The sequence below is a fragment of the Calypte anna genome, chromosome 5, assembly GCF_003957555.1.
Source record: "Calypte anna isolate BGI_N300 chromosome 5, bCalAnn1_v1.p, whole genome shotgun sequence".
Lineage (NCBI taxonomy): Eukaryota > Metazoa > Chordata > Aves > Apodiformes > Trochilidae > Calypte > Calypte anna.
The window spans coordinates 10,779,789-10,792,478 of NC_044250.1; the positions used below are offsets into that span (position 1 = coordinate 10,779,789).

At 35.4% G+C, this 12,690-nt stretch overlaps 1 protein-coding gene across 10 annotated transcripts in view; it reads right to left on the reverse strand.

Annotated features, from left to right (window-relative positions):
* Nucleotides 1–859: 859 nt before the first annotated feature.
* The window catches only part of SOX6 (SRY-box transcription factor 6), a 334,845-nt gene continuing 323,014 nt past the window's right edge, over nucleotides 860–12,690 (reverse strand). For all 10 annotated transcript variants that reach the window (XM_030450938.1, XM_030450944.1, XM_030450942.1 and 7 more), the window contains one exon: nucleotides 860–7,705. In XM_030450938.1, the coding sequence (XP_030306798.1) occupies nucleotides 7,402–7,705 (304 nt within the window). In that variant the 3' untranslated portion in view covers nucleotides 860–7,401. The remainder of the gene's footprint in view (nucleotides 7,706–12,690) is intronic.

Sequence of the window (12,690 nt, forward strand, 5' to 3'; positions counted from 1 at the left end):
ACGTTAATGTTGATGGAATAACTAGCTGATAGCTTACCAGAAACAGAAGCTTAAAGTGCATAAGTCAACATTTGCGAAAATTTAGCCATTATAACATAGTCAATGACTTTGTTTTTGACCCCTAAGTATTTAATCACATAGATTAATAATGCAGTGTGTCATTTTTAATAATTTCATGTACGATGCTCTCTCTGGGGACATAAACATTCATTCCCACTTAGATGTTTAATGGTGGTTTGTTCAGTAACTGAAACTAGGCTGAAATGTGATGTAATGCACAATCAAAGTGCTGTTACATTATAGTACAGTACACTTTAATATAATTTATTCTTTTCCTATGAGATCCATGACTAATTACTAAGTCAAAAGTCAATCATATTACACAACTGGCAGCAGTTTACAGACATGGCAATATGGCAACTATAGGGGGTTTGTTGTCAACTGTGGTTAGTTAATGTTATATGCAGCGGAAAAGGAGAAGGCAAAGAAAGAAGAAACATGAGAACCATTTTGTCTCATTTGTAATCAATAAAAAATCCTTTGAGATTATGTTGCTAGCAACAGCACTTCCTGCTTACAAAATTGATGGTACCCATTCAATATTAAAAATTTGGTTGGTTATCATGCATGTCTTTTACAGCATATGGTGTTAATGGATTTTGGAGGCTGATAAATGCCTTTGTAGAATGGAAAGGCATGGGGAAAACCTAAGAGCTGGGAGATTCAGGCACTAAATTTAAAAAGAAGGCCATCTGAACAGGCCTAGTTGCATTTTTCTGTCCATCAACTCCTCATGATGAGTCTTCAATGCTAACTTCAAAGGACTAATAGAGGATGCATAGAAGAAGTCACACACACATCTCATAAAACAAAATTTATCTTTAATTTGTAAGTGTCAACAGCAGTACAAAAGATGGAGTGATGGTGAATAGATTAAGGGTAGAGAGGACAGTCTTGAGGTAAATGAGCATAAATAGGCAGTCTTATAGACACTCCCCTGAGGGGTCTAAACCCCTGTCATGGCATATACTGTATCACCCAAGGATGACATGTTTAACATATCAGGAAAGCACCTTGTGCAAAAAAAAAAAAAAAAAAAAAAAATTCCCCCCCCACCAAAACATGTAAGGTGCTACTGTACACCAGAACATACTGTATATGGACAGTGTCTTTCAATTTTGTCTTTTCCATTAATAACTGAGGCAGAGGAGGAGAAGACTCTTAAAAGTACCACTGAAAGATCATTTAATATTTAATTTACCTCACGTCAATACTGCACATCAAAATCCAAGAAGTCTGTTTATGCAATGAAGCGGAGCTAAGAATAATTATTCTCTTTTTCAAATTGAGAACAGGTTATTTTTTTTAATCAGTATCCTTAGCAAACTTTTTTTTTTTTTTTTTACTGTATCAAGAGGAGAGTGTGAGATGTGATGGCAACCTTTAAGTTCATTTAAAAACTTTACACTGGACTGTACAAGATTTTTTTGATAAACTATTTACATTTTCAGACTTTAAAACATATTCAAAGCAGCAATAGACACTAGTTTTTCCTCTAAACGCCCAAATAATTACCAGCCAAGGGCCCAGGTAGGTACCTGCATTGTATATAGAATTTCTACAAAGAAAACCTGCCCATTAAGTTAGCCAGTGGGTGTCCAACGAGCAGCCCTCACACTTAAAAGCTGCACCCACAGTGTTGCTATAGGAATCAAAGCATAGTACCTTGACAAGAGAGTCTCAGTTGTCCCAACAGCTCTACACAAACTTTACAATTTGAAACAGCAGCTAGCATGTCAGTCCAGCATGTCAGTGAATTGTGCTGATTAAATTAACATAGAGTACAATCTCACAATATACATCACAAACAAATTACAATGTCAGGAAATAAGAGTTACAGTAAGATAAGTTATGTAGTAACAGCTTATAAGCTTGTCTTTATGTAATAAAAAAAATTATTACACGGGAAATACAATAATGGATGAACAGAAATGCTAAGCATTCTAGTTTGCTACAAGCTGAAGAAGGGTACAAGAAAAAAAGCATTGCTTTCTAGAAAGCAAAACACAAATGACAAAGGAAGACAAACGGAGAATGCACACTAGCAGGTCTGCAATGTGCAGCATACAAACAGTTAAATATTTGCACATTCCCCATACTCCAAGAGCACCAAGGACCTCACTTGTGGTTTTTAGAAAGCGGAAATTACAAAGCAAGCCATGTCACTAAGTTGCTTTATAGCTTTCATATTGCCATAAATACCAATTTGATAAGTTTTCCTTTAGCCCAGTTCACCCACCCCACCCCCTTTATACCCAGTGTGTGAAATCTCAGAATATTTCTTTGTTACAATTTTCAACAAATCTGGTGGTTAAAAAGGAGATGTATTAATTACTTATGAAAAAAAAAAAAAAAAGTGGGGGTTGGGAGAAGTTTTTTTAAAGGAAAAAGACTTCTGTAAGAGATCAAATGAGGTCATATAGTATTCTTTCAAAAGAACATGCTTAAGTGCCAACTTGAATCTTAAAAAAAAAAAGCATGCAAAACACCACGGGACAAAGCCCATTCTTCTCATAAAAACATGAAGAACTCTTATCATAGATTCTGCTGGCTGCATCTCCACTGCAGGTTTGCAGTGTGGCTCTGGCTCAGCAATGTTTGCCCTGCTTAACACCTACGCTTTACTGGTCCTCATGACCACCATGGAAGTACTAACATGCTTACAATTAAGCAGGTAGGTAAGTGTTCTGCTTGGGGAGGACAGAGGTGTAATCTTGTAGTATGTTTTTGCTAGGAAATTATTTTGAAATTTCGATTGACCAGATTTCAATATGATCAAAAAACAAAGCCGGAAAGCCAACCCAGAGAGAGGACTATGTTTTAGATTGCATTGGGGGGTGGTTGTGTTTGTACTTAAAGCAGGAACTACCCACAGCTGACTGCTGTACACTTGCACAGGGCTTATTGTATTTATTGTGACTAATGCTGCTGTTTGTTTTGCATTCCCATCCTGGAATAATCCCATCTTTTGCCCTCCCCTGCCTGGTGCTGCACCTGAGTACACTGACTAAGGAGCACATCATGAATTCTCAGCAGGCAGTTTCACAACTAAATGGCAATGCCTGAATATACAGCCAGACCAGAACTGGGCCACTTCGTCGAAGTAATTTCTCCATGTAAACTTGAAACCTGGAAAACAGTTCTGTTTCCATTAAGTCTTTTATCTTCCATTTTTTTTGAAATGTGAAGTGCACTATTCTAGCTTGTATCAGACTGTTTTGGGAGTGTTATGCTACTGAAAATAATTATTTTATGATTTTCAAAAAAGAAAATATATTTTATCTGTTAATTAAATACACTGTCTGTTTGCAAAGAAAATAGTATTACTATAGTTGTGCATTACCTGAACAGAGTTATTACTTTTTTCTGAGTTATTAAGAGAAGCTCAAACACAATGCTTAGAAAGCAATTCCACAAGTCCTCTTTGTGTATTGAGTGAACAGTTTCCCCTGGTTTTATAGCCTAATATGACAACAATGTGATTTAAAATGTTTGAAATAGAGGTTTGATATTCTGAAGTCTTGACTGCATTGCAAGGGCCATCTTAGTAATGATAGTCTTTCCAGGGATTTTGACTTTTGACTTCCAAATGTCATTCTTGTTAAGATGTAAAATATGTCACCAGTTTTACTTGAATTCAGAAGACTATGTTTCCTATAAAATGTATCGGAAATTCTGTATGTCTATCAATGTATCCTGTGTTTATGGAATAAGCTATTCAAAATCAGTGAGAGCACAAGTGAGGCAACTTGCTGTCCCAGCTACAGGTCCACAATACTGCACTCACACTGCGGTTGTAAATTCAGCATCTACATGAGGTACAGTGACTTGTCAGCATTTAATATGGACAACATACACTGATAAAGAACAAAAGTAAATACATAACTTATACTTCACTAAGTATCCATGAACAAAAAATAAAATTCTATTTCCTATGTTATATTTACACAATTTAAAAAAATTCTAAAATGAGATGGTAAATTCATCAAAAACTTTGTTTTGAGCTCCAATTAATAAAGTAAAAATGTTGGGTTTTATCCTTATGATTGTCCTTCCTTGATTTCTACTGATTTTAGAGCCAATGTCGGCTAATAAATAGAATAAAATGCTCATATGCACAATTCAGATTCAAATAAGTTTGTGCCACTCCCCCAGCCAATAAATGCAATTTTTACCAGCTGGTGATTCCTGAACAGCCAGTCATTTTCAAGAATGTGGCTTGAACATACACAGCATCAGCATTGAGGCAGGGCTGGAGCTAAAACAAAGTGTTCATACATACATGTATTTTGCATAAATAAATGAAATAACAAGACATAAAAATGACTCAAATCCGGCAACTGTGAGGCAGGCCCACACGAGTCGAAACAGATGACTTTTGTTCATGTAGTTTTCGTACAACAGTTTCACATTAGTCAGAAGTGATAAAAAATACCATTTATATCCAGTGCTTATAACACTTACGAAACAACATCTGTGAGTGTGTGTTTTTTGTACTAAAAGCAAAATCAAGTTTCAGTCCTAAAGAACAGTCCTTTGTTCTCCACAAGCCTGCAGAATATTATTTTGGCATGGTCATAAAATTTAAAAAAATTAACCAACTAATCTAAATGTTTGCCTTTGTGCAAAAAAAAAAAAAAAAAAAAGAAATTACATAAAATACAATGCTAGCAGTACAGCATTCTAGCTATTGAACAAAACCAGAAAAAGAGAAAGCAAGAGAGAAAGTGACATGGGGGGAGGGAGATATACTTCTAACTGGAGAATTGTGTAAGACATTAATAAATATTTTGTTTTTCGGAAATAATGGTATCCTCCCCCCAGTCTGAGCTGAATATATTAAAACCAGTTCGAATTTCAAAGCAATTATAAGAACAAAACCCACTTTCTTTCAGTACCTTAGCCAGCTTAAAGAGGGCGCTCACCAGCTAATGACACAGCATATGCCTTTAAAGTCTTGGCTAGACCAGTTTATTGCTTATTAGACATGGACTAACACATTTAAATAAATATTAAAAATATAGCATTTTGTTCCAAATTTTAAAAAATGGTCAGAGAAATTTGACCATTGTATTTCTATGCCATTATCTTCATAAATTGTCCTATAAATTGAACAATCTTCTTTGTCTTGGGGGTTGTTCTTGCACATTTGATTCCTACAGTGGCAACAATGGCTATCTCTGCTCAAATAGATATTAGTGGGCCCATGAGGAAAATGACTGCTCCCAATACAGAGCCTTGTCATCACACCTCACATGGATTCATGTGAGGTGAATGCAGAAGCAAGATAGGATGATAGCTTGAGGATAACCAGTATTAACACTATACTTCTTTCATTGCCTGGGCCCTAAACGAAGCCCATTCAACTCCACTTGAAGATCCCCACAGACTTAAGAGGAGCTGCTCTAGGCCCACTCATTCCTCAGCCTGAGTCTGAATTTATCACTCAACATATCCAATTCAAAATAAAAGCTGAGGGAGTTGAGAAGCTTTAACACATGTATTCCTCAGGCTCATTGGATCTGCCTATATACAGTGATGTATTTGTGAACAGGAGTGGAGTGGGAAAAAATAAAGGCAATTCCTTCTTTGAAATTAATCAATTTGCAATTTCTGCATATTTCACTGTTGCATATTTCCCAGAATTTTCTCTAGCAATTGGCATTGTTTCTAAGTAGTAATACAAATAAAAATTTTAGTTTCTACAGCACTTTACATCCAAAGATCCTGAAACACTTGACAAGCATTCATCAAGATTTGGCTCGCACTCCCACATGACCAATATTCAATAAATATGTTTGATGCACCATTTGTCCAGCTTTGCAAGTCAGATATTTGTGTGGCCTTCCCTTCCCCACCAGGCATCTCACATATAAATCACTGCATAAATACTTAAAGGAGCAAACAGTTCCTTCAGGTGACAACAGGAACATGATGTACAGAGCCATGATTCACTGCAGGATTCTATAGACCCTAAAAATTCATTATGGTGGACTCTACATGCAGTTTGGATTTTACATCTGCTTTTGCTTTCTAACTAGAGATGTTTATAACTATAAACACTTTTTCTTAGGAATATTTATCCTCTATGTACATATAAAAGTACTCACTTTATTTTGCATTACATATAGCAGAGTATTTCCAAGTGCTCCTTGAACATACAGCGTTACAGGAACAAGTGAATTTCTCATTCATAGAAGTCATGTTCATTTTAGTAGCAGGTCCACTTCTATTTTAATATACTTGTGTAATTTAAGGGAGGAGAAGGAAGGGGATCTTTAAAATATCAATAAGGAATTGTAAGTGTAATGCCACCAACTGTACTTTTAAAAATAAATATTAAGTATTTGGACCCTTGGCATTCTGGAATGAATAAATTAATTAAGAGAAAATGTGTTAAGACTGAATGCAAGGGTTAAAAGCAATGGGGTAGAGAATGTAATCAGAGGTGGCCTCACACTGCTAAGACAGGCCAGTCCATAGCTGGTGATCGCTCTTTTGTGCTTACTTAAAATTTCACACTAATGGCACATCAAGAGGCAAAAGCAATTGGGCACATGCACTATGGCAACCATGTTCACTACTTAAGAACAGACTGTCTCCAGATTCCTGAGTACTTTACCATATTCTGGAAAAAATTAGGTTTCATTTATAATTTTTTAAGATGCCAAAGGATTGTCTAAGACTTTACAGTGTCTTCTTTAAGACTTTTTTTTTTAAAAAAAAATGTTAAGATTGAAAAGTTATGAAAAGTTTGGCACATCAGAAGTTCAGCTATACATCTGGAAAAAAAATGGAATTCAGAGACTATTTTTTAAAGACAAGCTACGATGCACTTGTGGACTTGTTCTGTTTCACAATATGAAATCTGCAGTTTTTGTTTTCTAAAATAATCCAGAATAAAAACACATTCACAACCTGTAGGCTGGCACAGCATACCTGAGTGAGAATGTAAAACCCCCATCTAAAACAGTAACTTAAACCTTTATCAGCATCCAAAAGGAAAAAGACAAAAGGTAAGACTTGTAAGACAGCTATTGATTCATATAAGTTTTCAAGTCCTGATGTCTGATATTTAATATGTCTTCATCTAAATAAAAAAAAAAACAACAACACACAACCAAAAAACAAAACAAAACAAACAAAACAAAAATCCTAAAAACCCAAGTTCATGAAAAATTAGGGAAACAATCTGTTGCACACATTAAGAAACATTTAAGACCATTCTGCTGATGTAACTGTAGGAGCCACACATGCATGCAGGCTCTTTAAGAACTTTTGTTCAAAAAAACCCCAAAATAACCCAAATGAGTCTGAGTACTTTTATTCTGTGAACACTCCTCAGTTGGCACTGACTGCCTCATGGGCTTCATTTTCACTACTATAGTCTGATTTGGGATCATCCTCATAGTCCTCATACATTTCTATTTCATCCTCTCCATTTATCATTTCATTTCCAGCGAGGCTTCCGCTGTCTGTCTTCATACCATAAGTGCTCTGAATGACAGGGATGCTGGGCTCAGGGCTGGCAGAGGTGCTTGAGCAATCTGATGTCATCTGAGGTGACGGTGTGGTAGTTGCCATGGTTATAGCACCAGGATAGACAACCCCCGTTCCTGTGGTGATTGGAATTTGAGGCTGTTGTCTGGGAGGAAAAACAAGAGAAGAACGTGATTTCTTGTGTTCAGAGGAAGGAAGGCCTGCAAGTTCAAACGAAAGAAAAGCAGATGGTTTCCTAGAAAGACCACATATATTCCTCTGGGGTTCACAGTCCAGTCCCACATGGTATTGGTTCATCTTAGCTCCCTCCAAGGACTCCTGGAGAGTAAACTGTTGAGACACTGATTCTTTTCTGTATTGTATGAGTCTATTTAAACCGTACTTCAGAGTAGCACTTACACAGAGATTATCAAAAGGTTCCATCACCTGTGTGATGCCTAACTGCTACTGTAGATATTATGTGTACAAAGTATAAATCCTCCAAACTCCTGATAAGAGCTTTTGTTTCCACAGACTGGAAGAAAAAGCAACTCACACATGGTCACAACTAACAACTGATGGTACTAATCTTCTGATATTTCTTAGAATAAGTAAATTTGCAAAAAAAAGCATTCATAAAAGAACACCACAATACTAATTCCAACAGAATGGAAATAGTCATTTACAATAATTTAAGTACCTAAAATGGCAGACAGGTGACTAAGTAACATTACCTAATTCAAAGTATGTAATTTACCATTTCAATGCTAGACTACCATGTTGCTCAGAAATACTTTTGATATTTTGTTGTTGGCTTTTGACTTTAATTTAAATCTAGGATCAGAATGCCATTTGTTCTTCAGGATTTCATGTGCAAGCCAGAGTTTTTGAAGTAAAGTATCTTTAGAACAAGAAGTGTTCTTTTTTCTATTGTAACCAACATCCTACAGAAATTAGGACTTTTCCTGTGGACTCAGTCCAGGTCTGATTTACTTTGTCAATGCATACATGGGAGGACTCAATTAAGGGTGCACTACCACTACATTTGATACATTTTACCTTCTGATATCTAATTTTGTACTACATAATGCTGTCTTTTTCATGTGTGTGTGATTTTAAACATTCTGGAGCGATAACACAAATTAAAATTAAAGCAGACCAATCAAGCAACTCAACACAAGCTTTACTGTAAGCATGTCCATAGCTGTGTTCAGTGATGGAATGTCTCTTCTTACAGTGATGTATGTATATTCAACTGCTTTGCTGAGTAAAGGTCAAGTCAATGAACCCATTCCAAGGTCAAGGCCTTATTTGCTACAAATTAATTAAATGTACTTCTTACATTTGGGTTAATTAACTAATAACATACTTTCTATATTAAAATACTCCTACAAACATTCTCTTATTATTTCTGGATCATTAGCTATAGCAAAGCTAAAAGAAAAATAAGGGCTGTAGGTTGTCTGAAGGAAGAGAATCTCCATCACACTTTAGATGTAACACTGGCTGAATATACTCCTCACCTAAGTGCCCTGGAAGATGCTGTTTTGATGTTTAGTAGTTACTGCCCATACATGCCTATTTGCATAAGCCACTTAAAGCATCATGTATTCAGATGTATTTTCACCCTTCTTTAAAGCAATACTGACCAGACATTAGAAAACTATTACATAATTTTAGCAGGAAAACAGCGTCAGGTGTGTTTGAACAATGGATCTATAACTTGACTACTGTGACATTCTATGCTAAAATTGAAAAGGATATTTCATAAACCACACTCTCACAAATCCTTAATCCTTGGCTAAAGCAATAGACAAAATAATGTAAGGCTTATTTTCAAGACTCTAAATGTTGAATGTATATTGTTCGTTGATCAAACTACAGAATTACTGGAAAACCAAAGTCCACCAAGTGTAGGAATCAATATAAACAGTCAAATCATGCACCCTCTGTGTAAGGTAATATTAAAATAGCAGGTAGTATTGTCATTGCTGGTATTGCTAGCCTGACTTTTAAAGCCTCTGCACAGCTTGGGAAACTCAAACATCTGTTGTGTAAGTATGGTACACCTGGCTAGCAGCAAGCAAAAACATCACAGTAATTCATTTGACACAGTCATTATACTCCTGTTTGCAAATGATGATTTGCAGATGATTTAAAAACAGCTATGGATTTTTCACTAAATTTTCACTTTTTAAAGTGGTCTGATAAATGTTCTGTGAAAACAATTTTCAGCCAATGTATGTGCTTGCAAGTGATTTTCTGCAAACATCTTTCAATACTTTATCCATAAAACTGAACACCTCCCTCACATGGGAACATTTCTGTTTTGGGATTGTATGTTGTCAGGAGTATAAATTATTACTGTTAAAGCCCCATATGTACCTCCTTCACTATTTTAGATACAGAAAATGTTCACATTAAATAACTGTTTCCACAGACTGGAGGAAAAAACAACTCACACATGGTCACAACAACTGCTGGTACTAATCTTCTGATATTTCTTAGAATAAGTAGATTTGCAAAAACAAAAAGCATTCAAAGAACACCACAATACTAATTCCAAAAGATATTCTGAGAAAAACTTTTTTTACAAATCTTCTAGTAACACTTGCAGAATATACTAAAAAATGACTGCGAGTGAGCTGCTCTTGTGTTACAGATGACACCAAGCATCAGAACCCTAATGTCTACTTATAGCCCTCCCCCAAAAAACAGTTTGCATTTTTTAGAAGCAAATTCCCTTTTTATAAGCAGCAAGAGGTAAAACAATTTGTTTAGGACAGAGCTGTGAGGTGTCTTGATAAAATTATGGTTGTTAAGTTTTAAGTGTTGAGTCTTAATGACAGATTAAATTACAAAAATTAAGCCCTAAACGACAGATTAAATTACAAAATTCCAGTTTTCTTTCAAATGTTTATCAAACCAGCAAAGCTCATTTGCATATTCATCTTCCAATAAGACAAGGTGGATTTGTCCACATGACACCCATTTCAAAGTATAAAGGGAGCAGGTCATCCAAGCATAATGAGGTAGAATTTACAGAGATACCTTTTACTTGAGAATGCACCAAATGAATGGTATATTGTAGAATTAATCTAACTGGCAAAGAACAAGATTTCCAAAGCAGGAAATTTAAAGTTTTACCAAACTTGTCATTCTTAAATGCAGGTCTTTTTACACATTGAACAAAAAGCAGATGTGATGTATAACCCCGCTGATGGATGGGTAATAACTATGAGCTTTAAACTACCTATATCTCACCATGGAAATGTACACATGTGGTAACTATGCCACCTGAATGGGAAATATCTCAAATTACTAACCATTTGCTTTCAAAAATTTGCTAGCACTTCAACATGGGCACTCACATACCCACACTAACTGGACACCTACCTCTCACTTGAGCCCTGTTAGTATTTTGAGCTGATCAGATTGTTGGTTGTTACTGTAAATTCTGTTCAAGATGCTGAATTGCATCCCAGAAACCCTTATTATAATATATCACAATCTATAAGGATGGCATATGCTACTGAAGATGAGTGTTATCATTTTCTAAGTAATTAATTTTTATAGGACAGGGATGGGGGGGGGGAGGGGGAAATCAGAGCATTTATTCAAATTCTAACCACTCCCCTTGAAAGGAAGAGTTGGAGTTTCTAACTTATGACAGTTTCTAACTCTGCCAGCATTGCTAACATGGCTGTCCAGTCTGGGGCCATAGACTAGGTTCAAAATAGTTATGTAAATATAAAACATGAGGTATATGAAAATTCTGAGCCCAATTGACCTGCTCACAGCTTTGAAGAATTAATATTCTTAAGATTTACCTTTGAGAATGTTCCACTTTTGAGTTGCAAAACTAGCTAAACATTTAAATTGGCAAATTACCATTGTTTTCTGATCTCAACTATTTTCTGACACTTTTAAATGAGCAAAGCAAAATCAATTGCATTAAGGAGAATGCTTATTATATGCTACCAAGCCCTGGAACTTACATTCTCATAAGGAATTAAATAGAAGTACATCTCACAAAAGCACCCATTGTGTGCTTACTTTAAATTCAAGCTACAGAAGTATAATATTACAGCCTTACTCAAAGCTGTAGTTTAGCAACATTCAGTCTATGTGTGTACAGTAGTTATAAACATTATAAAGACCTAATTCCAAACATCTTACACTGGTAAAACACACAGAAATGTTACTGCTTACATCATTTTGCAGATAAATGTATATATCATCCTCTTGTATTTAGAATATATTAGACTGTAAAAATGACTGAGAAGTAAATTATTTTTGTAGGACAAGGCAACAAAAGATAGACTCAACTTAAGAAGTCTGAATTTCTGTTTTATATAGGATCCATTTGTTAGTTTATATTTATTTATGCATTACAAAAAAGTATTACTGAAGATAAATTGAAAATCACTTGAAGTCTGTGCAAGGATTAACTTTAAGCTGAAGTTATCATTCACAAATTCCCATTAATAATTTTATTATTAAAAATAACTCTATTATTGTAAAGACATATCTGGCTTCAGATTCAGCTTCCACTGATTAAAACCAGCAATTTTTTAATAGACTCTGCATTAAACATTAATTATTTCTGTATATTAAATGACTCATCTAGAACAAAATTGGTTCATGTAAAGATGCAATGGAAGGCCTACACACATTTTCAGTTCCACTCTGTTCTTTATAATCTCTGCCAGTTCCTAGATTTTTGTGCTGGTCTATGACAGATATACATGAATTTTAAAACATTAATTTCCTGCCCAATTTATACCAAGATATCTTTAGTGTCATTCAATTATTTTGGAAGCTTTTCTTCAAATATTAAAACAGAACTTGGCCACTCATTAGCTTGTTTTAAAGCCTAGCTTGTTTGTATACCAAGATCCTCTAAACAACTTCTGTGCATCTTATGTTTATCAAAGAATGTGGCTCATGGAAAGAAGTTTGCAGTTAGAGCTTGCTGCATCTTAAAAATTCAAGCAATGAGAACCTCTATCTATGTGGTGGGGGGTATTTTAGTTCTACACACGGCAGGACTATTCCGTAGCAGCCAATGGCTCACCCAAGGGAACTACCCCTTACTGGATTGCTTGAGCTACAAATGTACATTTGGTATAAGAGAACACCAAACACAAA